Genomic DNA, 26,521 nt, shown 5'->3' on the forward strand with positions numbered 1-26,521 from the left:
CCTTGGGCTCGCGGCGAGCGGCGCTCAAGTGACGCCATCAACCCGCGCGCCGCGGCCCCTGCGCAGGCGCAGTCCAGAGCGCTCGGCGGCGAACGGCACGCGCGCGGCCCGGGGATGCTGAAGCGGGTGCGATGGCTCCCGCCATGCAGTCTACCGAGCTCCAGTTCGCACAGCGGCTGGCCTCCAGTGAAAAGGGCGTCCGCGACCGTGCCGTGAGGAAACTGCGGCAGTATCTCAGCGCGAGGACGCAGAGCGACACAGGTGCGGGCCTGGGTCCGCGCCGCTGTGGGCGGCGAGGGTCGCACCAGTGGGCGCGGGTGCGGGTGCGGCTGCTACGGGCTGCGCGGCGGAGCTCCTGGCAGTGAGTCCCAGCTCACCACTGGCCCATTTCGCTGAGGCTTGTTTGTATTTCTCGTTTCCTTCCTTGAATAGTGTCTGTAGGCGCTGGGGTGCGTTAAGAGAGTGAGCCCGGAGAGGAACTCTGGTGGCAGAACTCAAGGCAATGCAGTGAAGCATGTGTGAATGCGGGAATGTATACCAGTCCTGTGGAAAAGTGCAGGGGAAAGTCCTCTAAAGGAAGCCTCCTGTGCTCTGTTGCGGTTTTTGACAGGAGGAAGCCAGCCAGGCAGACGCAAGAAAGAGCTAAATGTGCCCTGAGAAATCTGTAAGTTGGCGCGCGCAGGGCGTGTTGAGATAAAATTGAACCTGGGGGCAGTGTGGCCACATCGCTGGCTTTTCCGATTGGCTTTTAACTGCCGTGGAATGCATTGCAAGGATTAGTTTTAAGTGATCCAGAATATGTTCCGTAACTCCTGAGTAAGTGAAGTCTCGACTGCAGCGTACTATGGAGGTTTCAGGTTGCAGCCAGTTGGCTAAAGTTTGAGTTACATGTTGCTAAATCTGCTTAAAATTGAAGTCTGGAGGGGCCGGAGAGATTGCTCAGCCATTCAAGCCCCAGTACCCACCCACATGGCAGCTCACATTCCTTTCCTGGAAAGGAGTCGCCCCTCTGATCTCTACCAACACCGGGCATGCACGCGGTGCACATACATAGAAGCAGGCAAATCTCATGCACCTAAACTAAATCTTTTTTAAGATGGTTTTTGATTGAAACCTGCCCCAGGTGAGAGCATATACCATGAATTCCATCATTGGAAAGCTAAGGGCAGCCAGGGCTACAGAACAAGCAAGACCTTGTCTCCAAGAAAGGAAGAGACTTTGAGAAGTCTGATAAAGGCATAAAATAAATTTTTCTTTTCTTAATTATTAGTGTGGATGTGTGTGGATGTATGCATTTGTGTACTTATGGGCACTCGTGTGGAAGTTAGGTTCCAAAAGTTACCGGTTTCCACCATGGAATCCAGAGGTCAGACTCAGGTAGTAAGGCTTACCAAGCTATTTAGTACCCACTGAGCTACCTTCGAAGCTGTGCTTCCCACCCTGATCCCCAACCCCCCACCCCAATAACATTAAGGATTGCCCCAGAAATTCAGTTTATATATTGTCAAGTTTCCTATATTCATGTGCTGGTAGTCCCTAAACCCAACTTGCTGGCCCAGGTGGACCGTTGCTATCTTCTGCTCAGATTAGTGCTTCTAGCCTGGTACTCCACCTGGTTGTCCTTTGAGTGCCTTAGTACCAACAATGATGTCCACTCCCCCCTCCAAACACCTGTTCTTTCCTGCTGCTCCTCCTCAGCTCCTCTTTCTTCCCTATTTTTCTCACCACATTGCCCTGGACTCTTTCTTCATCTTACACACACACACACACACACACACACACAAACCTTGTCCTTCTGTCCTGCCTTATCAATAACCTGAATTACTCTGCCTTAACCAGAGGCTCCTTTATTTTACCTAGATTTCTGTCCCATCTGTTTCCTTGACTCTGTTGTGCCTTCTGTTTGCTTGGGTTATTTCTTGGTGGTGGTGGTGGTTTGTTTCTTGTTGTTGTTGTTGTTTTGTTTTGTTTTCTTGAGACAATGTTCCTCTGTGCAGCCCTGGCTGTCCTGGAACTCACACTGTAGACCAGGCTAGCCTCAAACTCTCAGAGATCCACTTCCCTCTGTCTCCTGTGTGCTGGGATTAAAGACATTTGTCTCAGGCTTCTATTGTGCCTCTTTGATCTGACCTCCACAAAGAGCCCAGGTCATTTTCCTAAAGCGAATCTCATCTTAGCACTGAATCCCTTGAAGGCCACAGTCTGTCAGACATGGTGTCCTCACCTGGTCTTCTGATTCCTCAGGAGTCAGTTAAACCCTTGTAGGCTGAGCACACCACATAACTTTTCTCACCCCCCCCCCTTGCATCCAGGCTTATGCTGCCCTGGCACTGTCACTTCTGAGAGAAATCCTCCTTCACCATCTCTCCCACCTCCCTGTTACCTCTACAACTATGAAACATTATAAAATACTCCCTTTTGTAGTACTTAGACACGTGGGGGAAGGGAGCACTATTTGTTTTGAGGCAGGATTTTCTGGAGCCAGGACTGGTCTCTACTAGCTATACTGAAAATGAATGACCTTGTCCCCAGCTGTGGACCCCACAAGCACTGTAAGGTTTGTCTTCTTAGCTATAGGTGAAAGCATGGATCCTTGGGAGAGCCTTCAGGAGGCAAAAGCGAACAGATACAATACACTTGGACCGGAGATAGCCCCAGAGTATGCTTCTAAGACCCCTTTGGAGAGCAGGCCCAAGACACTGGGTCCTGAAGCCATTGGCTTACACCAGTACCCCAGGGTCCTTCCTGATGACTTACCTTGTTCCCCTGTTCATCTTCATGGCTGCTTTGTGGAATATCGTAGGTCTTCAAAACAAAAAAGCTATAGAGGGACTGGAGAGATTAGAGCGTTTGCTCAGAAGGTTGGAACATTTGCTCGTGCAGAGAACCGGCATTCCATTTCTGGCACCCGTGTAGTGGCTCATAACCATCCATACTGGGACATCTGACACCCTCTTCTAACTTCTACAGTCACCACAGACACACATGGTGTACATACATGCAAGTGATGTATGCATAAAATAAATGAAAAATAACTGCAGAGACTAGGAAAATGGCTCCATCAGTAATATGCTTGTCACATGCCCGTAAGGACTTGAGTTCAGGTGTTCGCCCATAAAGGCCAGGTGTAATCCTGATGTAGCCAGATTGATAAGATAATCTATCCCAGAAAATTAGCTGGAGAGCTAGTGAAGAAAATAACACTGACTTCCAACCTATACATGTGTGCCATGCAGATAAATAAAAATTGCAGAGTAAATATCTTAAATGATCATGGGACAATGGGGCTCAGCAGTTAGGAGCACCAGCTGCTCTTCTAGAGGACAAGGGTTCAATTCCCAGCAACCACATGGCAGCTCTCAGCTGCCAGTTTCAAGAAACCCAACACTAATACAGACAAAATACCAAGAAGGCAACCCACAATGCACATAGAACGTAAAAAGAAGAGAGCATTTAAAAATAATAACCATGGGACAAGAAAACCAAAGTGTCTGGCACTGCTAGGCCCCGTCATAATAGAATCACATGCTTGCATCTCCTTGACAAACTCAGTTTGATTCACAACCTTACATCTTGTTGGGTTTACAAGACTAAATCTGACATTTTAGTCTCACTGAAGACTTACTGTTGACTTACTGTCTTAATGTCTGTCAGCAGAATAAATAGATACCTCTGTGGTCTTTGCTGACAAGAAACAGTCACTGCATTTTAATTCATGGTGTCTCATGAGTCCTGGTCCAGCCATTTATAAATGCAGCAAACACAAAGCACCATGTCCTATTGTGTGCACTGTTCTTGATATAGGAAGTACAGCAGTGAACCAAGCGGGCTCTCCCTGCCTGTCTTAGCAGTTCTCAGCCTTAGACATTTAACACTTCAGTGCATCTTAAAATCAACCCTGTGGCAATTTCGTTTGTGTCATTGCTTCCTCTTTTTTATTAATATTAGTTTGGGTGTGAGTGTGAATATATACCACAGCACACGTCTGGAAACGTCAGTCGGTTCTCTCCTTTGATGTCGTAAGATGACTGGATTTATGGTTAGTAGTGGCTGAGTCACTGTAGGTGTTGTGGAAGTAAGTGCTTTTCCTGATGATGCCATGGGGGTTCTCCACCAGACAGTTATAAAGGGGGAGGTGTGTGTGTTTTGACTATGGAGTTGTCTGGAATATGCACTGTCCCCATCCAGAACAGCTCCTGTGTTCATTTCATGGAGAGAGTTGCTGTTGGATGTTGTCATTTCAAAACACAGTGGTATGTCACACCTTTTATGTCTGTGACATTCTTTTCAGGATAGCTAAATCTAAACTGTTGTCTGTCAGAAACTAGGTTATATAAAGATGGAAAATTCATCCCCAACCAGGCGCTCACCTTCAACCCCAGCACTCAGGAAGCAGAGGCAGGTCTACATAGTAAGTTCCAGGCCAGACAGAGATACATGCTGAAACCTTTTCAAAAAAAAAAAAAAAATGCTGTTTCTGGACAGGTATGTTAGTCATAGCAGTGATTCCAGAGTTTGGGAGGCTGGGACAGCCTGGGCTACACAGAAAGATCATCACAGAATAAAGGGCAGAGGAGGAACTTAGCGATAGTGTTTGCCTGAAATGCGTAGGACCCTGTATTTACTCCCAATGCCTCAGAAAGTTATCACCAAGAAGAAAAGAGAGCTTTGAAAGCAGTTATCAAATAAAGCTGCTTCAGATGCTTACCTCAGTGAGTAGAAGGGATCAGGTACTCAGTGTTTCTCCATACCTCTTTACGTTCTTTAAAAATCAGTTCCTATTTTTACCAACTAAACTCTTAGGTAAAAACGGGGTTTTTGTACATATTTTGGAAGTAGTTATTAAGAATGGGGAACTTGAACGAACTGGGGCTTCTTACATTTTTTTCTAGTCACCACCCCTTTTACCTGAGAAACTACAGATCTATTTATTTATAAACTAGATTTATAAACAAAACATTTACTAATAATTATATCAGAATTTTACTTTTAAAACTTCTGGCACATATATGCTTTTGCCACTGATTGCATCATAATCATAATAATAAGTGCTTGCTTATGCTGAGCTTGGTGGCTCTCCAGAGACAGAAGCAGATGGATCTCTGAGTTCAAGATTGGTCTCGACTACCTAGCAAATTCAGGGACTACCAGAGCTACATAGAGAGAGATGTTGCTGTCCTGAAATTCTCTTTGTAGACCAGCCTGGTGTCTAATTCACAGAGATCATATGTCACTACCACTTATGGCTTAAAAGCTTTGAGATGAGGGCTAGATAACCCAGTTGCAAGCACGCAGACCTGAGCTTGGTTCCCAGAACCCACAGTAAGAAAAAGCCAAATGTGGTAGCACACACTTGAAATCTTGTAATCCCAGCACCGGGGAGGCAAAGACACGAAGATCCCTGGGGCTCACGGACAACCAGCCCAGCTTTCCTGATGTTCTCGAAGCCTGTAAAAGAATGTCTAAATAAAAATTTAAAAAAACAAGGAGGTGGCTGGTGCCTCGTGTGTGTGTGTATATATATGCACATATAGACACACATACACACACCAAAGAAACTGGGATAAATGGGGGTAGTTAAGAAAGTAAGTGAATCGCAGTGGCATTTGCCAGTGAGACAGCACTTTGCTCTGACAGAGTGCGTCTCATGCTTGTGTGTGCTCTTGATTCGGTGTTAACCCTGTGCTGCATACAGTGATGGAGCTGGGTGCTTGCTTCAACAGGACTCTGTTACCCTCAGTACAAATTAGACAAGGTGTGCCGTCCTGAGCTTCCTTGTCTGTCTGCTGTCCCAGGCCCACTGTCAGTCTGTTGAGACTGACTATATTTCATTGTGGAATATGCACTGGACAGCCTATGATAGCTCTGAGAAGTCCAGAGATACTGGATGCACTGAACTGTCACTAACCATTTGATGCCCTTACAAGAATCATCTGGAGGTTTGTGGACAGAGTTCAGTGGTGGAGCAGTTAATGAGCATGTGCGAGGCCATAGCTTCAATCTCCAACATGGCAGGGGGACTGGAGAATACGTTATGGTAACACATCCAGCACATGTAGTCATACTGTTCTGAGATGTGTGTAATGGTCTTCAGGAGTATAACAGGTAGGTCCCAGTGTCCCTCTGGGGACAAGTCAGTAAATTAGACATTGACTATGACCTTTGAAATTTTTCAGATTTTTCGCAAGCTGCATTCATTGTGCAGGTATTTGACCTGGGGTGGAGTTGAGAGTTCGAGACATACTTGGAAGGAAGCAAAGATGGCTTTAGTCGGTCACAGTCCACCCAGCATCTGTGCCACACATTTTAAAGGCAGGGAGATGCCCCTGTGTGACACTTGAACTGCAGTTTCTCTTTGCCCCACTCCATAGTCCCCATTCTTTTACTCTCCCCCTGTGTGACTGGAAAGGCTTGTGTGCCACAGACATCAGCAGAATCTGGATGGCACGGTGTGTGAGGAGGGTAATTGCCTGCCTCTGACTTAGCATGAGCCTTCAAGCTGACAGTCCTCTCCAAACCTCAGCCCACAACCTCCCTTACAGCCTTACCCTGAAGGGATTAACAGTGCAGCTGGCAGACAAGACAGGAACTCTGGCCTCATGTGGAACCACAACTTTAATCCTCTGTGCTGTGGTTCACAAATGCTCGTAGCTTTCCATGAAGAGCATGAAGTCTGGTGGCTCCCAGCACTTAACTGGCCATCTGATGTGTCACTTCCATTCACCTCACAGCATGTAGTCCCCAAAGGTAAGGACTCTTAACAACCACAGCATCTCCTTACACCATAAAAAAGGTCTCAGCCAGGCCCAGGGGTCTGTGCCTGTCATCATAAGAGGAGGCAAAAAAATTAAAGAATTTGAGGCCAGCCTGGGCTACATTGCAAGACTCTCAGGAAAATCACACAAAGTCTTGATGTCATGAAATGATTCAATCTGTTGGAGTTTTCTCATCATCTTTTATGTGTTTATGTCAATCCAGAGAGGACTCCCTTGGCTGCTATACGTGCAGACTTAATTTCTACCAGCTCTTCCGCTCTCTCTCCCTCCCTCCCTCCCGCCCTGTTCTGGTTCTGTTTATTTGTTACAGAATGTGGGTCATTTGTCTTGTAAAATGCCATCCCTTAGTCTCATTTAATATGTTTCTCTGCCCCTTAGGTCTTCTATAAACTAGTACTCAGAGGTACAGGTCAGATTTTACACGATTACTTAGACTGGTCTGTGTTATGGATTTTCTTGTAATAAGTTCCAACTGATAGTTTGGTGTGGTCTGATCCAAGTGATCTAAAGTAACTTCTGAGGTCACCAATTCTTTCCCAGAATCACAGCTCTCCAGGGACTGTGCAATCATGGGAGCATGATTAAATAGGAGCAGGTTACCATGACAAGAAAAGTTGTAACTGCATTTGGACAGGTGCTAGGGTGTGTGTGCCATATTTACATTATCAGGGAGAAGTGGGCTCACACATCAGCTGTGTGTATGGCTCCTTGAGAAAATGTGCTTTGATTACAAACGCTACTATGACTTCTGTTACCCTGGTGTTTGGGATTGTTTGTTTGAGACTAAAAAACTAAGAAGCCTTTGCTGGAACTCTGCCTGCATCTGTACTGGGATTAAAAGCATGTGCTCCCACACTTACTGACTTTGATTTAAGTAGAAAACTCCCATAAAAGAATCAAACTGCAACACTATAAAGATATTGACAAGAGAAAGAAAAAAAAAAAACCTTCCTTTAAAAACCTTCTTGAGAATATTGGGAGGGTGTGTGTGTATATGCATGCTCTTGTAAAAGCCATAGAGGATGTTGGGTAGCTTCCGTGATCCCTCTGCCCTAATCCCTTAAGGCAGTTCTCTCACTAAACCTGAAGTTTGGTGTTTGTGCTAGGGCTAAGTTGACCACAGGAAATCACAGGCACACTTCTATGTGGAGATGAAGATTCAGTCAGGTCCTTGCACATAACAGATGGTCTCACCTACTGTGCCGTTTCCCCTGCCTGGAGGTGGCTCTTAAATCAGTCATAAAATAAAATGGTTCCACTGAGTACACTACAGAAGCATGAGTCCATTGCAAGGGCTCCTTGTCATTTTTAAAATATCTTTTAGAGTTAATAGCTCACTGGTTTCAGATATGTACTTAAGTCGTGTGAGGTGGAACAGAGACAGGAGGATCTCAAGTGTCAAGGCCAGTCTGAGGTAAGTAGCAAGACCCTGTCTCAAAGTTAAGAAAACAAACCAGGAAAAAAAAAACCAAAAACTTATATTCATCTAGTTTGTCCCAGTGTGGTACTGAAAAGACTTCCTGTTGCTTCCCAGTCATGTAGATAGAGATCTGTGGCATATCTGAGTGTAGAATGTTCCTTGTCCCCCACCCTCATCATTCACAGTCATCTTTGCTTCCTGACACCAGGAGCTGCCAGCTATGAACCTGGCAACGAGTGGTTGGGCAGAGCAATGACCCCTCCAGGACATGGCACTTAAAACAGGCTGAAACCAACTTAAGAGCTGCCTAAGAAGTGATGTCTGGTACAATCAGAAAAATGGGGCATGGTTGACTTTTGCCCATGGTTGGATACTCCAGCAGACCCATCCTCAGGCTGACCCAGTCTGTCTTTGAGAGTGGACCAGGGGGGGTTCTACCGTTTGCTAGGAACACTCTGAATGGAGGCTGTTAACATCTTTTATAAGATTTATAGTTTTCCTTCATTAAGATGATGAAACTTCCTGTCTTCCCTTGTTGGTTTAAGGCCTTGTGTGTACTTGGCAACTGGTGTACCAGACATGGGTTAGTTTTGGTGTCACACATACAGATAAGGACTTGCCCCATTGCCACTTTCCCTCAGCTGATAACAAACAACACATGTACGTCACGGGCTTGTTTGGAACATTAGCCATTAGCATAAGACGTACTTCAGGCTTAGGGAAAGGTGTGTAGAGGAAGGGAATGTATGCAGTTTGCCACTTGTATAGCAACTGTAAACATTAAGGGAAGAGTGTAGACTCTAAGGTGCTTGTGCTGTTTTCTCCTGCAGGAAGTTTCAGTCAGGAAGAACTCCTAAAAATATGGAAAGGACTCTTCTACTGCATGTGGGTGCAGGACGAGCCCCTTCTGCAGGTAACGCAGTCCCCTCGCCATGGTCCTGGACCTTTGCCACGATGGATAAGAGACTTGACCGTTTCCGTTCCGCCAATCTGCTGCCATCCCCAAACAGATGGAAGTAAATGCTTCACGGAGCCATTGTCTCAGCTCTTGTTCCCTCAGGAAGGGGCGGCGGGCGCTTAGGCTGTGCTTTCAGACATACCGGACACGCTAAGTCATAGACCCCCATTGCTCTCGCCATTTCATAGCTTCCATGGTAGGTTTTACATGATGTCTTAACGCTTCTGTTTTATTTTCTGTTGTCTGTAATGCATGGTCAGAAGCATAGCAGTCAGTGACCTGCTGAGTTTCAGTTTTCACACAAAGCAAGCAGCCAGGTCCTGTGGCTAAAGCACCATGAGATGCCCTGGTTCCCAGAATTCACAGACAGGTCCCCTGCCCACTGAGCTTGCCACCAGTACTACTGTAGAGAGTTTTGTTCTAATATCTGAAACTAGACCTACCTCAGTAGCAAGGGGGTAAGGGTCACAACGCACAAACCACAGTGTAGGGTCCTCCTGGGTAGCACTTACCTTGTTCATGAAGCCTTGCAACTTTTCTCAAGACGTGTAGTGACTTGTCTCAGTTCACTGCGTTGGTTCTACTGAACATATTTTGAGTGGGATAGCAGAGCAAAATATTGTAAGATTATATTCAGAAGTAGCAACAAGCAGCTTTGGTGGAGGAAGAGAACCAACAAAAAGGAACATCGTTTTCAAGTCTTGGAGTTCATTCAAGACAAATAAGGAACTCTGGGCACAGGAGACAGGATCAGTGCCAGAAAGGGCACCCGTCTTCGGGTAGCAGGAAAACAGAAGGCCTCCTCCTAGGCTCTGCTGCTCAGTTCTGCTGGATGGAGCCTGCTGTGCCACAGGCATGCTCCTTGGGGGCAATTTGCCCAAAGCACAGCCTAGAGGAATCCATTGGCATTCCAGTCCTCCCTGACCAGGTGTAATAGGAGGCTGGAGTGCAAACCCCATTGCACAAGCACCAGCAAGGTGGCTCTGTGCCTTCTGGCTTCGCAGCATTTGGTACTCATGATAGATTCAGTTTAGTATACATCTTAAAAACGCAATGGGGCACGGTATCACATACCTTTAATCACAGAGCTGGGAAGGCAAAGGCAGGCGGATTTCTCTGAGTTCAAATCCAGCCTAGTGTTCAGAGTGAGTTCCAGGACAACTACGGCTGTGTAGAAAAATCCTGTCTCCAAAAAAGGGGAGAAGAGGTGTTGGCAGTGAGATTATTTTCCCAGAATTATTGAACCTCCTATCAGACACCCTTTCTTGAACACAGTTTTAGCATTTTTCCAGAAACATAGGGTATTATCTCGATTGAAGTTTAAAGTTATACATTTGATAAAACCTGGAGTGTCAGCCACAGACCTAAATACAAGAGGCTCAGGCTTTCCCATCACAGAGGGAGAAGGATACAGGCCACAGCACCCCCATCCGTGTGACCACCTAATAACCAATGTTTTTCCCCAACCCACCTTTGCAGGAGGAACTAGCGAACATTATTTCCCAACTCATCCACGTTGTAAACAGCTCGGAGACTCGTAAGTCCTGCTGTTTTCCTGACTCTGACTTCCTTGGTAGCAGGTTTGATAGCTTACCTGGGGAACCTAGTCAATGCTTTTCTTCAGGTCTTCTGGGAATGAGTGATAGGGGAGCCTTCTGCTAGTGTTGAGCAGAGACCATATGACATTTCAGAGACTGATGAGCTCTCCTCAAGTCTCTAAATTCAGGTTGCTCTCACACTTAGAAGCTGTGATGCCTTTGCCAGTGCACTCTGGCCAAGATTAGAGCTATCTTGGTGGTAAATAACTGTAGTAAAGTGTAAGGTAACCCTTCTCTACCTAAAAGAAAGGGTGGACATTTCTGAAGCTGGAGAGCAGTCAGTCTGTTTGATACTCTCTGAATTCTGGCTGACTTACAACACCTAAGATTCTGCGTAAGACTGAATTTTTTGTATAGTAAAGATTTGTGTTTCTTTATAAATTGTGCTGGGCATGGTGTGTATATCTGTAATCCCAGCATTCAAAAGGCTGAAGCAGGAGGCTTGAGAGGCCAGCTTGGGTAGTAGCCAAACCCTACATTCAAAGGAAGTGTTCAAAAATCAGTAAATAAGGGATCTGTGGATTAAATGATGTGTGCTGTGTCTCACCCAGACAACACGTGCATCAGAAGAACCTGCATCTGTACGTGAATCGTGAGGATGCTCATCATCAGAATTGCCAGATTGGGGTTGGTTGGATGCAGGTGTGGTAGAAAGGGCCGCTGGGTGCCCTCAGGGAATTCTAATAGAAATGTGGGTTTGAAGTGGATAAAGAACAGTGCTTTGGGAGTGTTCTAGTTGAGATGCTGATGGCGTCTGTTGTAATGTCTTTATATAGCTGTAAAGGAAATCGTTGAGCATATTTAGCCATTGGCCAAACTCTATCTGTCCAAGAATTTTTGAGGAAGATATGTAAAGAGAACTAGTTGTGTTTCCCATGCTTCCTTGCTGTGTGCTTCTGCAGCAGCGGGGCACTGAGAACCTCTTATCCCTGCAGAGCACCTGTTTATTCAGACCTTCTGGCAGACCATGAATCGAGAGTGGCAGGGGATAGACAAGCTGCGGCTGGACAAGTACTACATGGTAAGGTGGTGCCTCTCCACGAACTCGAAGAGTTTACGCACAGAATGTTCTATCTGAGACCAGCAGGAAGCTGGGGGGCAGCCCAGCTCTACTGCACTTACCTGGGCATTTCTTCTTTCCTTTCTGAAACCGAGTTAGTTTGATAAAAGGGTTTCTTGGAAGTTGGGGGGTGGGGTTTCAAGACAGGGTTTCTCTGTGTAGCCTGGCTGTCCTGAACTCACTCTGTAGATCAGGTTGGCCTCAAACTCAGATCCCAAGCCTCTGCCTCCCAAGCACACACCGCCCAGCTTGCTAAGGGGTTTTATAGATTTGTAAACAGAGTTAAGAAAAAGGCTGTTGGGAAGAAAGTAGTCCACATCCAGGAACATGGGTATGAGGTTCTCAGACAAAAGTTGCCCTGCAAGGCCATCTTCAGACTTAGCTTCCATCCAAACAAGAAAATGATGAAAGAATCACAGGCATGTCCTGAAGATGCCTCTGTTCCTGCCTGAGCTGCTGGGAATGAGGCTGGGGAGCATTGACATGCCTTACATTGATTTTGTTTGTCTTCTGGAGGAGAGTCTGTGGGCTTTGCAGGCTGGTTTCTGGATCTTGGGTACAGGCACGTACCACTGTCTGGCTTAATGTTGTTAATCCATCCATAGATTTAAGGATGTTGTCTTACTTTGGGGATCCAGAATTGGGGGTCCTCGTTCTGCTAATATGGTCACTACTTTTTTACTTTTATTATAAAAATATGTCAACCTTTAGCTGATCCGCCTGGTCCTGAGGCAGTCCTTTGAAGTTCTCAAGCGGAATGCCTGGGAAGAAAGGTTAGTAAGCTGTTTATGTTGATATGTAGGGACATTAAAAGCATGTCAGAGTTGCTAGGTGGTTCAGTGGTAGAGCACTTGCCTAATGGACATGATACCCTAATTCTGATCTTTAGTGCTCCCCACAACATCTTTATAGAATAATAGGGTCCTCTGGGATTTTAGGTAATCAAAAACTTGAATTGACTCATCTATGCCTGGCATATTTAGTGCTATGAGAAGCAAATGAATGCTGACCCAAGGGGGTTTAAATCCAGTGGAGGACCTGAAACAGTCACTTGAAGCTGGTAGAGGAACTGTTTGTTCTCTTGGGACCTCATGTTGACTGTTACACAGTATGAGCAGTCAACTACATATTTTTGTCTGTCCTTCAAAAAGAGGGAGGTATTGGCAATAATGTCTTTTAAAAAACCAACTGTGTGGTTAGTTTGTTTCTTTGCTGTTCTTCAGCCAAATCACACTGTTTTTGGACATCCTGACGAAAGAGATCCTGAGTCCGGAGAGTCAATCTCCCGATGGAGTAAGGTCCCACTTGATTGATGTGTACTTGGATGAGCTTTCCACTGTGGGAGGGAGAGAGGTGAGGAGCAGTGCCGCCTGGCCAGCAGTGGGGTGGGACCACCATCCTGAGGGTTGTTATGGGTACTGTCAGAAACAACAGCATCTCTGTGACTTCTCCCCTCCTGGGACCAGTCCCAGACAGCTAGTGGACTTGTAGACAGAATTGCACACTGTATATATGTCTAGAAGTCTTACCTATATGGTAGGATTGAACCACACACAGCTGCTGGAGTAGCTGATGAAGGAGAGTCATTTGAGTTAGGAATGCAAGGCCCCATGTTCAGGCATGGTGGTATGCATTTATAATCTCAGCACTAAAACAGGTAAATCTCATGTTCCAGGGCAGCCTGTACCACATAGCAAGACCCTGCCTCCTCCCCCTGCAGAAAGAGTTGAAAACAATTTCCAGAGTCCATTGTGGGGGGAAAGCAGGATATATTGAGTACTCCTAAAGCTGTGTGGGAAAGGCAGTGAAAAACACTGTGCAGATATATAGACAAAAGGCAGGAAAGAAAAGACACGCTTTTATATACAGATGATTTTTCTCAGTTTATGAATAGAAACAATTTCTACTATTCTGTGACATTCTGTAGTAAACGTTTTATACATATATTAAGTGAAAGAACTTACAAATGAAAATCTTTTTTGAGATGGGCAACCATGTACACTTACACTGGGCAACCATGTACACTTACACTGAATCAGTGAATGAAGTTTTAACCTAAAGAATGTCTTTGTCTCATACTCTGAGTTGGAATCCACATAGAATTTATATTTTCCTTGCCTTCTGGAGCTAGGGCCTTCTAGGCAGGTGCCACACTCAGCTGTCTGAAGAGGTGTGAGTGCTGCAGATAGCCCTGCTTTAAGTCACTGCACTAAGACACCCAGGAATCCAGAGTAACTTTGGGCAGTTCTGCGGTGTGTCTGGGACTGCCTGGATGACATGTGTGAGGCTGACCTGTGAGAGGGGCAGGTGCTTCCACTTCTAGAACATGTCAGAGAAGAGAAAGGGCTATCTTCCCTCACTTTCCCTCTGTTTTATGTCTGAATTGCAGCTCTTAGCTGATCAGAACCTCAAGTTAATCGATCCATTCTGCAGAATTGCTGCCAAGACTAAAGAGTAAGTGGCTCTGGCCCATGTGTTCTCAGTGTTTTCTTGGTGCCCGAGGGTGGGGTTCATAGTGCCTGGCAATCTAGGGTTAGGAGCACCCATTCCTAACACCGCTCACAGCCAGCCCAGCCCAGGCTACACAAGATCCTGCTCAGACAAAAGGAAGAAAGCAGAGGTTCTGGCCCCTGTCAACGGTGCTTGGCTGCCAATCCAGGATGCTCTTCTCACACCAGATTCCCGCTTTCTGTCTGTCCTGTGGTACATGGTGATTCCTTGAATCTTGAGTAGACCTGTTTCAGGAGTGTCGGAGTCCCTGCTAACAGTTGGTGGACACACCAAGCCTCAGGCAGGCACATGCACGTGCACACACTTACCTGAGCTGCTCTCCACTGTGCTGCTGTCTTCACAGGCTCCAGGCCAAGTGTTTTAATCCCATTCTCTCCAATGTGCTTCTGCCCTCAGCCACACGCTGGTACAGACTGTAGCAAGGGGTGTTTTTGAAGTCATTGTAGATCAGTCTGCCTTTGTACCTGAAGAGTCTGTGGAAGAGCTGAAAACCAAAGAGGATGGCAGTGGTCTCCTTGCAAACGAGTTGGCCTGTAGAAAGGTGGTCGGTGGGAAGAAGGCTGGTGAGAGATTTCTTCTTACACTCTTTCCTTTCTGCCGGGTTGGTTGGCTGCCTGGGTTTTGCTTGTTTGTGTATACCGGTTTTGTCTGTGTGTGTACGCACATTCATGTATGTGTACTTTTCATGTGGAGGTCCTGGGAGTCATTCCTCTGCCTTCATCCACCCCATATTTTGAGTTGAGGTTCCTCATTGCCCTGGAAGATGCCTAATTAGGCTAGACTGGTAGCCAGTGAGTCCCAGGGACACACCTGTCGCTGCCTTCCCAGTGCTGAGCCTAGAAGCCTGTACTGCCATGCCCAGCATGTTCTATGTAGATTCTGAGGGTTGAACCCAGACCCCTTGTACTCGCCTGATTAAGCCTGTCAACCCCTCTATTTCTGGTTTCTAAGACCTCATAAAGCACTTTGTTGGCATCTCACTGAATATAAGCCTCCAAAAGATAAAGCAGGGTATATAAGAGACACATGTGTACTGTTGGTCCCCAGGGAGAAACCCAACACCACTCACACTGGGCGTAATTGATTCTGTCCCTCCTAGACATTTGTTTGGCCTGTGCCTATGAGAGCTGCTGGGCAGTCAGGATACACTTGTTTCTGTGGCTTCCTTCCAGCAGTCTTGAGTTGTGGGGGTGGGGTTGTTCAGGATGGGGTTGGTACTGGGGACAAAACCTCAAGCTTTGCATATAAAATAAAGACTGGGGATTTTTAGAGAGACTAGTTTCAAGAATCTCCCAGGCAACAGTCACTAGAGTTCTCCCTGGGAATAGGAATTGAACCCAGAGCCCGGAGGAACTGAGCCACATCTATTCTTGAGTGTCAAGACTGTGTGTTTGTCTTTGGGTGTGTTTTGGCAGAGCTGAAGGAATGCCTCAGAGATGGAGTCGTGGGCAACAGAGAAAGAGTCGTCTGTGCAGCCTTGAAAGATTCAGGGTTATCTCTCCAGGTGGGGGCAGCTTTTGCTTTTTATAGAATGTGGGTTGACCTGGGGTGGCTTGGCTAGAGAATTAGGGTCAGAGCTCATTAAGCCATAGGGCCTAAAATGTAAAGTCCTTTATAATCCCTTCTGTGATGAATGTCACCATTCTGGAGGCAGATTTGAAGGAGTAAGGTTTTAGGCTGGCGTGGTGTTGCACACATAGACTCTCGGCACATAGGAGGGTCTCAAGTTCAAGAATAGCCTGGCTATCTAGTAAACTCCTGTTTTGAAGAAGAAAAAGAAGCCAGGCATGGTGGCACACGCATTTACTCCCAACACTCAGGAGACAGAGGTAGAAGGTCTCCGTGAGTTCAGGCCAGCCTGGACTATACAGAAAGATCCTATCAAAAATAAACAATGAGGTGGGTTTTAGAAAACACTGAGCCTCGTTTTCTAAGCAGTGCTGTCTGTTTTCCTTCATGCAGCACCAGTCCTGGTGGGATTTTTGGGGGATGGGGGGTGTTTTAAGCAGGATCTTGCTATATAGTCTAGTCTGGAATGAGACTCTTAACAATCCTGTCCCTCCACATACTAGAAATACAGCTGTGCACCACCATGCCAGGCTTCCAGGTTTGAGTGCTGGCTGGCTGGTTGGTTATTGGGTCTTTTATGTAGCCTTGGCTATTCTAGAACTGCTATGAAAACCAGGCTGGCATTGAACTCACAGAGATCCACCTACCTCTGTTCCCTAACTGCTGGCATTAAAGGCACGTGCCACTATACACATGCATACACAATTGGGCTTTGCAAAAATAAATACTTACAGAGTCTAAGATTGAATGCCCAGGGTGAACATAAAAAGCTCATCAGCTTGCTCTGTGCATGAGACCCCAGTTTGGAGAAGACTACTCCCAAGAACACCTAGATGGTGAGTGTTAGATAGGCCAGGCTGCCTCACCACTGCTCATGTTTCCTGTCTCTTCTTGGTAGTTTGACTATAAGGCTGTTGCCAATAGGCTCCTGGAAATAGCCAACTTGAAGAGTACCCCTCCCTTCAACAGGAAGCGACTCTGCAGACTAGTCAGAAAGTAAGTAGCAAGTAAGATCCTGTGGCCACACGGTGCTCTCCCACGTGTCTTTATCTTCTCTTGAATGTGTGAGTGTGTGTGTCTGTGTACGGGTGCTCTAGCAGTGCTTCAGAACTAGAGTCCTAGGCAGTTGGGAGGTGGCCAGTGAGGGACCAGGAACCAAAGTCCTGTCCTCTGGAATCTGAGCCATCTTTCCAGCCCCCCACCTTCTTCTTCTTCTTGATCCTTCTTGATCACTTTATTCATAGCCACATAGCAAACACACAAACAGAAGCCGGGGAAAGGCAACCCTGCTCGTCCTGCACAGCCATAGTGCCAGTGTGCTCCTCTCCTGTCACCGTTGACATGCCGAGGTGATGGAGCTTCAGTTGGTCATACTCACCCTCACTTCCCAGCAGGCTTGTGCAGGAGAGTCAGATCGTCCAGTAGTTAGCATTGGTGTCTTTACACCACAGTGACATATGGGTGATTGATTAGCCAGAAAGCCACTTGGTGTGTTCTGACTGACTTTGGATAACAACTGTCTAGTCACATCCTCTGTTTGGGTTAGCAGGCACTGGTCTGAGCTTGATCCTTTATATTATGAATGCCTTTAGAAAGGAGCTGGTTACCACAGTGTGAGAAAGCATGAGGGTTAGTGTGGAGGCTCATATCTAATCCCAACACCCAATTCTAGGCAGCAAGGTTGGGAGACAGATGGGAGGCAGAGCAAGCTAGCTAGACTAGCCAAATTGATAAGCTCTGAGTTCAAATGGGAGACCCAGTGACTAAGGAAGATACTTGGTATCAACCTCTGACCTCTACATGTACATGCGCTCACATGCAAACATGCTGACACACCAAAAATGGCTCTTAAAGAATACCCTAGAAGATGGCATCCATAGTTCTCGTTTTATAGCTGGACCGCTAAAGGCATGCCAGGGGCTCCTGTGTGGGTGCTAGGGCTGACTAGCCTGCCCTGACAACCTGCCCCAGCCCCATGTACATCCCTTATATCCTCAACTTTGGTTATTTAGTCTGATGCATAAAGCTGTATAAAGAGAACCCTACTGGACAGACCTTCCCAGAACATAGCAGCGTATTAAGCTGTTTGCCTTCAGAAACAAGCAAGAAAGACATTGGACTCTTGGTATTGTGTGCCACTTGCAGAGATGGTGGAATGGAAGGTGCCTCTGTCCTAGGCGGTCTTCCTTCCTGACTCACTGTATCCCTGGGTGGGGCTGTTCCCTTGCCTCCCTATGAGGAAAGGGTGAGCGCTGTATCCAGATTCCTGCTTTATGTTCAGAACCTGAGCTGTGAACTCTCTGAACTTCTGTGTGCTCTTTTCTTTTTCAGGTTCCAGGACCTCTCTGAAGGTAAGAAGAGTTGTTTTTACCTAGTATGTACCCCACCAAAGGCATCCCTGCCAGATCCGGGACGTGGGGTCGTAACCGTCTCAGGAAAGTGACCCGTGGGGTAACCTCCCTCATTGGGTTCACTTGGCACACCTAAACCAGTACCCTGGGAAATGCACATTCTGTCTACCTATCCGGTGCCACCTGTGTGTGGGTAGTACTTGTGTTGAATTTTTATTGGTGCTTCTTACAGTTAAGTTTTTAATGGGGGAAGGGAAGGCAGAAGAGGTGACTCCATTGTCGGGAGCACTGACTGATCTTCTAGAGGACCTGGGGTCAGTTCCAGAACCCACATGGTAGCTCACAACTGAGTGTAACTCCAGATCCAGGAGATCCGGTCAGTGCCCTCATCTGGCCTCTGTGGACCCTAGGCATGAAACACAGTGTATAGGCCAGCAAGACTGGGCTAGCTGGGAAGACTACAGTCTTTTAAAATCTGGGTATCTCAGGACCTTTCATTTTCCCTTAGGATGCATGTCCCCACGATGTGAGCTTGGTTAAACCTGAGTGGGCCAGTGACCCAGCTCGCCTGTTCGTTGTGCACTGACTGGATGGTCGCACAGAACCAGAGGGAGTATAAAGCTGACTAGACTGAGAATCCCACCAGTCACTGCCCCGTGTATATTCTGGTCAGGAGCCTTTGAGTTAGGTTGGAGGAGTAGCCGGCAGTGCAGGAATGGAGCTGAGGTCAGGCTCAGGAGTCGTAGCTGGATGGCTCAGTGGGGGGCCCAGGGACTGGGCTGCTGCACTACCACAGATGCAGGTCTCAGAAGCTGACTGGTGTGGTGTCCCTTTGGAACCTACAGGCAATGGTGCTCAACTCAGTGTTGCTGAGGACATTTCTGCTGAAGAAAATGGTCAGACCCTCAGTCAAAGAAGGCACAAGAGGAAAAGAAAGAGGCTTTTAGAGAGAGCTGCTTTAGAAAGGGAGGAAGGTAAGCTGCAAAGCCTAAGTCTCAGGGCTGAAGGAAGGCCACCTCTTGCTCACATCCGGGTAACTTTGCGCCCTCAAGGTCATTTGTGTTTTGTAGTTTGTTTGGGTTGGGTTGGGTTGGGTTAAGAGAAGGGAGGTTTGTTCTTTGAGTTAGAGCTGTCTTACGTAGCCTAGGTTTCCCTCAACCTCGTGATCTGCTTCTGAGCCGCACTGCACCCACAGATTCTCTAGGTTCTGGTACTTTCTGTGCAGCCACCACACTTAGCTTTTTGTGTGGGTTCTGTAGATCCAAACTCAAGTCCTCTGACCACAAGCACTTTACCTGTGGAGCCATCTGCCCTGCCCACCTGTGGGGATGTCCAGACCTCAGCATCTCTGTGAGGCCCTGTCTCTGAAGGAGTGTGCTGTGATACCTGTGTTCCTATCAACAGTGAGAGGAGGTCATCAGGGTCAGGGTTCGAACCTACAGCAGCCTTGGCTATATGTCAGATTTTAGGCCAGTCTGAGCTGAGATGAGACCCTGTCTTAAAACAAAACAAGTCCCTGGCTGCCTGTAGTCACCAGCAGGGCTCTGGTCATTGATCTCCATTTCTGTAGGAAGCACAGTCTCTCCTGCTGGTGAAGAGGACAGCGGAGGCCACATTCACAAGAGGAAAAGGAAAAAGAAGAAGAGGAGCCACTTGCTGTCTGACACTCAGGATCTGGATGCTGTTGCCATGCCCGTAGTACTGAGTGCCGACAGTGAGCATGACGCTGCCCAGAGGCAGGCATCACAAGCATGTGTGACTGCACCTACGGCAGAGGCTGTGTCCAGCATTGGGGAGAACAGCTCCGAGCCCACACCCGTCGTGCCCATCCACAATAAAAGGAAACGGCAGAGAAAGAAGAACCTAAAGGCCCACAGAGAGATCTGGAAATCCACCACTTTACCTCAGGAGGATATGTCAAAGAATGACCCTGTCGGTGGGCATCCTCAGAGCTCTGCTGCCCACGTTTCTTCCTCAGAAGGTGTCCAGGCCCGGAAAAAGAAACGGAAACTGGGAGCTCTCCCTGTCAGCAGTGGTGACCTAAGTGTACAGAAGGAAGGTACCCCAACAAGCTCAGTGGTGGGGAATGATGGCCAGACCACCCTGCCCCAGTGCAAGAGGTCACAGAAGAAGATAGCATCCAGCACCCTTGATCTCTATGATCTGTCCAGTCAAAAAACAGCAGTCTCAAAAAGGAAGAAAAAAATGAAGCAGACGTCAAACGGTGTGTTCGAGACCAACGCTGGGCAGATCCATGCTCTGGTAAGATGGGAAGGCACCAGAGCTCAGGTTCTGGGTTTGAATAGCTGTGCTCAGAGGACTCAGCTGTTTACTGGGGATAGGGCATAGGGATAGCCACACCTCAGTGAAGCAATGGTCAGAATGCACTGCTTTATAACCGTTTTCACCAGTAAGCAAATGACAGGTTCCAATTTCAGTGGCCAAGTGCAGCTGCTCTGTTTAAAGTCAGTACCTCTTCCCCACCTGATGTCCCTTTGGACAGGAAAGGACAGACATGGAGCTAAGAAATGTCAGTCGGGCCCCCAAAGTTGCTCTCTTGCTCCACTGCCCATCCAACCCCTGTGGGTTATAACATTTGGGTTAATGGAAAGATTGTCTTTCTCTGGACTTTTAGAGCTGTAAAGGACCCAAGCTCTTGCCTTGTGCCTGTCTAGGAAGTGTACTGCCTCTGCCAGGCTGCACGGGTAGCAAACACACCACAGCAGGTGCTCATTGCTGTGGCCCACCAAGCCACCGAGATAGCAACTCTCTGGCTTTACAGGGAGACATCTGACCTTGTTCAACACCAGCTCTACTAACACACACTGCTTGGCAGTGCCTGTGACATTGAAGTCTGTCCCTGACCAGGTGAGTCTCTGTAAGGAAGGCTGAAGGAGAGCAGAGCACTGGGCTGGCTTGGGCATCAGCTCAGCCTCCATATCTGTCTCTCATGCCCTTGGAAGTGGGATGATGGCTAATGAGTTGGGGTCTAGGGAGATTGCTGCTGTCTGCTCCTGGGCTGTGGTCGCTTTGGGGCATGCCAGAAGAAGACATGCTTCAACAGATGTGGGGAGCCCTGAGCCTGAGCCACATAGCAGCCTTGTCCTCCATACCAGACTTATAGCCCACATAATGTCTGATCACAAATAGAAAAAATGAGTTCTCACGTAGCAGATGGACCTTGAAAGGAAGAATTACTGAGACTTCAGGCCCTGTCTCAGAACATAAAGTTAGAAGAAGAAAAAAAGGGCTTTACTGCTGAGAAGACCGTGATCTCTGCCGGCATGGTGCCAGAAGTGAGGTCTGTGCTCTACTGAGCAGAGTTCCTGACAAGCTAACACAAGAAACAGTGGGCATGGGCTAAGGAGCGTGGGGTGGGTCGGCCTTCAGCACTTCCTCACCACGCTGTCCTGGTGTGAGCCTGGCAAGATGCTGTGATAGGATTCTCCCTTCAGCTTCTCATCCTTCTCACAGGGAAGCAACATGACTCTAAAGAAGCCACTGAAAATAGAGGAAGACTTTGTGAAGTTTGACACCGGATTCTTACCAAAGCCCCTGTTCTTCAGGAAAGCCAAGAACAGCTCTGCCACTCGTCCCCAAAGTCCTGCTCTCCAGGTGAGCCCTCCACAGGGACATGCAGACAGGTGTGCTAAGATCTGGGGTGCAGGTAAGACAGGGCTCGGGGCTGGCAGAGCCCAGCTTCCTCCTCTGACAGCCTGCACTTGTGTGCACAGGCGGAGTAAGATAACAGCACAGGAAAGAGGCTCAGGTCCTGGGAGGGCTCAGCCCCAGCTCTTACAGTGCAAAATGAATTGGCTTCTAGGATAGACTGTGGGGTGTACTCTGGGTTCCAGCGGTAGAGCATTTGCCTAGCATATCGAGCCTTGGGTGCTATCTTCAACAAAGACTTCAAATTCATATCCATTGCCCATTGCAGTAGATCCCATTTTAAGCCCAATTTAATCAATTGTATGTGAGCTCTAAGTTCAGCTTCAAACAGATTAGAAATTCTGGGCCTGCTAAATGGCTTGGCTGGTAAAGTACTTAGCACCCAGGTCTGAGGACCTGAGTTTAATCCCCAGACGGCAAGGTAGAGGAAGAGAAACGACTTCAGAAATTTGTCCTCTGGCAGCTCACACACCGTGTCACACCATTTACACTAATAGTAAATAATGCTTTGAATTCTGGGACGAAAAGGTGATACTGACATGTATCTTTATAATTTGGGGTGATAAATCTGGGGTTCTGAACATCTCAGCCTTCTTTACTGTTTTTCACTGGGAATACAGAGTGTCTAATTTGGGGAATCTGTGCATGCATAAAAGTAGTTTGTGAAGGTCACAGAGTTCTGGCAATACAGTCCATTTCAGCTACCGCATGCTGCCCCACTGCCCTTCGTGTGTGTGCAGGTCAGGAAAAATACTGCAAGGCTTTCCTTCCCTGGGTAAGTTCTTCAGAGAAGTCCCAGGCAAGGAGGCTGAGTACCTGTGTTACCATGGTTACTCCTTTGTTGTTCTGCAGCTGAATAAAACACCCTCCAGTTCCAAGAAAGTCACCTTTGGCTTGAACAGAAACATGACTGCAGGTGAGTGGGTGGCCTTCTAGAAAACTTGCTTGGGACCAGCCAGCTGGAGCTGGAGCTGGAGCTGGAGCTGGCTCAGTGGTCCCCAGCAGCCAGACATCGTTGTCTTTTCCTGTCTGTTTCCTGTCAGACAGTTAAGCAATGCTGTGGTTGCTTTCCTCACAGATCTGATGAGGAAGGGAGAGAAGATGGATGGATGAATGGGTGGTGGGTGGGTGGGTGGATGGATGGATGGATGGATGGATAGATGGATACAGAGTTTGTGAAGGGGTTGTTTGTTTTTGAAGACAGGGAATTTCTATGTAGCCCTGGCTGGGCTGTCTATGTAGACCATGCTAGCCTCAAACTCAGAGATCTACCTGCCTCTGCCTCCTGAACGTTAAGATTAAAAGTTGGGAGAGACTTCTTGGGATCTTCTTAGGCCACCAGGAAAAAAGTGTAGTGAGAAGCCATTTGTCCAGGTGCTCTCTCGTTCTGTCTCAGAGGCTAAGAAACCCTGGCTCCTTACCTCTAGCTGCCTCTACTGTAGCTGCGCCACCCACTAAATAGTGGGCCACTGTTACTGTTAGATCAAAGAAACCGAAGGGCTCTTGCAAGAAGGTGTGATTAGTTTTGTTTTTTGGTTGGTTGGTTTTTGAGGAGTAAGTGTGTGGCTGTACCTGGCCTGGAACTCACAGAGATTCACCACCCCTGCTCCTTCTTGAGTGCTGATGGCACGTACCACCACACCCTAGTGTTTTTAAATTTAACATAAACTTAAGACATTATTTGTGTGGACAGTGGGTGTGAGCAAACGCATCTCTGTTTACGTGGGTTTGGAGAGAAAGCAGAGGGTACAGGAAGGAGTGGAGAGCAAATACCTTGAGCTAAACGGCCCGCTCTATAGAGCTGGAGGTGAAGACGGGTCTCAGGCAGCTTGCAGTCACTGCTGAGCATGCACGCATGCTCACACACATTCCACAGCAAACCCCAGGGCCCACCAACTAGAACTTGCTCCCCTCACTGTATCTGGGTGTCTTCTGCATTTCTGGGGGCTGAGGAATGTAAGCCATGAGCTCTGCATACCTGGAAGGGACCGACATAACACCCAACTAGACAAAGTAAACAGCCTTTTCTTTCCTTTGGGACAGAGTTTAAGAAGACAGACAAGAGTATCTTGGTCAGCCCCACAGGCCTCTCCAGAGTGGCCTTTAACCCTGAGCAGAGGCCCCTCCACGGAGTGTTGAAGACCCCCACAAGTTCCCCAGCCAGCACTCCTCTACCAACCATGAAGCTACCAGCAACCGCACCAAAAAGAAGGCCAAGGGCTGCGGACTTCTTCTGAGAGCCAGAATCCCTTTTTGAAGACTGCTTTTATACTGGATATTCTATAAATTATAACTTTTAAATGTGGGCTTTTTAATTATTTTACAAATATCTATGAATGGGACAAATGTTTTGAATCTGGACTGCAGGCCTCTCCTAGGTTTGCAGCCCATGGTTTATGTCTGAGTCTACGCACACCCTCGCCAGAAGGACTAAGTGCTGTTGGTACATGGAGCCCCTCCTCGGTGCCCATTGCTGCACCTGCCACAGTAGATTGCCTTTCTGGGTGTCTGCAGTCTCAGTCTGTCTCCCTGTGAAAGCATGTCAGCTTCAGGCCCGACTGGGCGTTTAGCTATTTCCCCTGGCAATGACTCCTGAAACTGAGCAATAGTGTAGCTTTTCTACGGGTGACCAGCAGGAGGGTGGACAGGTGTGAGGTGGGGAAAAGCCACTTTTCCTCCTCTGCCTGGCATGTTCCTGTCCCTGTCTTCCTACCTCTATAGCAAGCCCAAAGTGTCTTTTCAGGAGGGCCAGTCCCCCACCCCCAGGCTGCTGCCCACATTAGCACATTGTTTTCCCAGGCCTCAGGCACAGGGCCTCCCTGACTGCACCAGCAGTGACTGGACCAGGACATTGGCCACCAAGGAGTGGATGCCTTTTACCTGCCTCCACATGTGATACACAGCTCTTCTGAGTGCAGAACCCAGCGAGCCGCTCAGACTTCATGGAAACAGATCTGGCTCCTTTTTTTTAGAGCAAGGCCTGGCTATCAATTGTTCTTGTTTAAGGATCCCTTAGATCTGAGGAATGGAGAGGCCTCAGGATTGAACACAGCGGGAGCTGCAGGCTTGACAGGGCAAGACCAAGGCCCTGGATCTCCAGCTAAGTCCTATCAGTTTGCCTATTGTGCTCAGGGTATGCCCCAGGTTACTCTGCACCCTGTGCAGGAGCCCTACTTTTCACACCGCTGTTCCTCAGTGGAGGTCGGCAGCCCACTACCACTGGGATTGCAGAGTTCGTGCAGCTGCTTTGGCTTCGCTCTACACAGTCAAGGGGTCCACTTCCAAATCTTGAACCAACTGACTCCTGAATGCCATTCCTGGTAGGAATGAAGTGACTTTGTCCTCTGCCTGCCCCGTCATAAAGTATATCACTAGGCCATAGAAATGGAGATGATGTTTTGCTAGTGTCTCAGTAGGTCATGTGCAGTTTAACTTGTTGCATGGTTACAGCGTGCTGAGTTTGACAGTTACATTCAAAACTAAGACCAGTGTAGGAAGTTTAGGGTCAAGGCAGCAAATGCCTAGCTTCTTATTTAAAAAATTTCAACGCGCCCAGCCGTCTTCTCTGTTTTAAAGATAGGTTAATATAGCCAAGTGGGTCATACTGCTCAGTGCTGTAGAACAGTGTTCCAGATAGCAGTGACAGAACCAACCTCACACCAGAGACCGTGAGTATCCTCAAGCACACCTACCAAAATTGCTCCCGGGACAGACGTAGGGTGAGACCTCAGTAGTGGGTTCATGGGTGTGTACCACCATGACAAGCAGGAAAGATTTTTATCAAGTCCAGAGAAGCAAATCTTAATGCCAGAGACTGGGTTAGTGTTTGGGAAAAGACTTATCTCCATCCTTGGTATAGATGTGGTCAGTAATGCACAATTTGGTTTCAAACTTAATTTTTTCTTTCCCTTTAAAAAAATAAAAATCTCATTATGTACCCTATCCCATACTGGCGCCACAGTGGTGGTCCTCCTGCCTCTCAGCCTTGCTGGTGCTGAGACACAGTATCACCTTTCTGAACTAAAGCACGGGAAGGAGCGTGTGGGGGATTGGGAAGAAGTTGCCTGCCTGAGAATCCAGTCTGTGTTTTCTCTAACTGCTGCCGTACTGTTTGTTTACAATCAAATTGTATCGGTGTCTCCAGGGCTTGTCGGTACAAATCAAAGCCAAGACCAATTAAAAGAAATGTGTTTTTATCTTTGGATTGGTCTTTGATGTTGTCTTTGTGTATAAAAATTGACCTCTCTGGGAATTACTGTCATGTCAGGGTCTACAAAATCCGGGTATCCGTCCTTTTTGGAAACAGGACACAGCAGGTACCTGTCCCTGTTTCCTCAGAGCTAGGGCTTGCTCAGCCATGGCATGAGGTTAATCCTGTCCTGGGACAGCATACTGCCATCCACTGTGTCTAAAGCAGTGGAATACAATCCCCGCCCCCCATCATCACATGGAGAAAACATGCATCAAGCCATGGTCTAAATGTAAGATCCAAACTCATGCAAAATTGGTACATTATTTTCTCTTTGGACAGAATCTCTGAAGTTCTGATTACCCTTGCACTGTGTAGACCAGGCTGACCTTGACCTTGTAATAACCCTCCAGTCTCAGC

At 47.5% G+C, this 26,521-nt stretch overlaps 1 protein-coding gene across 1 annotated transcript; it reads left to right on the plus strand.

Annotated features, from left to right (window-relative positions):
- Positions 1-131: 131 nt before the first annotated feature.
- On the plus strand, positions 132-26,114 carry RRP1B (ribosomal RNA processing 1B; the record flags this gene model as incomplete). Its single annotated transcript, XM_080937872.1, has 16 exons — positions 132-261; positions 9,027-9,109; positions 10,634-10,691; positions 11,688-11,773; positions 12,524-12,585; positions 13,036-13,165; positions 14,202-14,266; positions 14,720-14,886; positions 15,739-15,827; positions 16,791-16,888; positions 18,224-18,243; positions 19,089-19,217; positions 19,814-20,505; positions 21,718-21,858; positions 22,765-22,828; positions 23,956-26,114. 16 exons carry the CDS (start codon positions 132-134, stop codon positions 24,147-24,149), a joined length of 2,208 nt encoding a protein of 735 aa, XP_080793998.1. The 3' UTR covers positions 24,150-26,114.
- Positions 26,115-26,521: the final 407 nt, after the last annotated feature.

Source organism: Micromys minutus, assembly GCF_963924665.1.
Source record: "Micromys minutus genome assembly, chromosome: 25".
Lineage (NCBI taxonomy): Eukaryota > Metazoa > Chordata > Mammalia > Rodentia > Muridae > Micromys > Micromys minutus.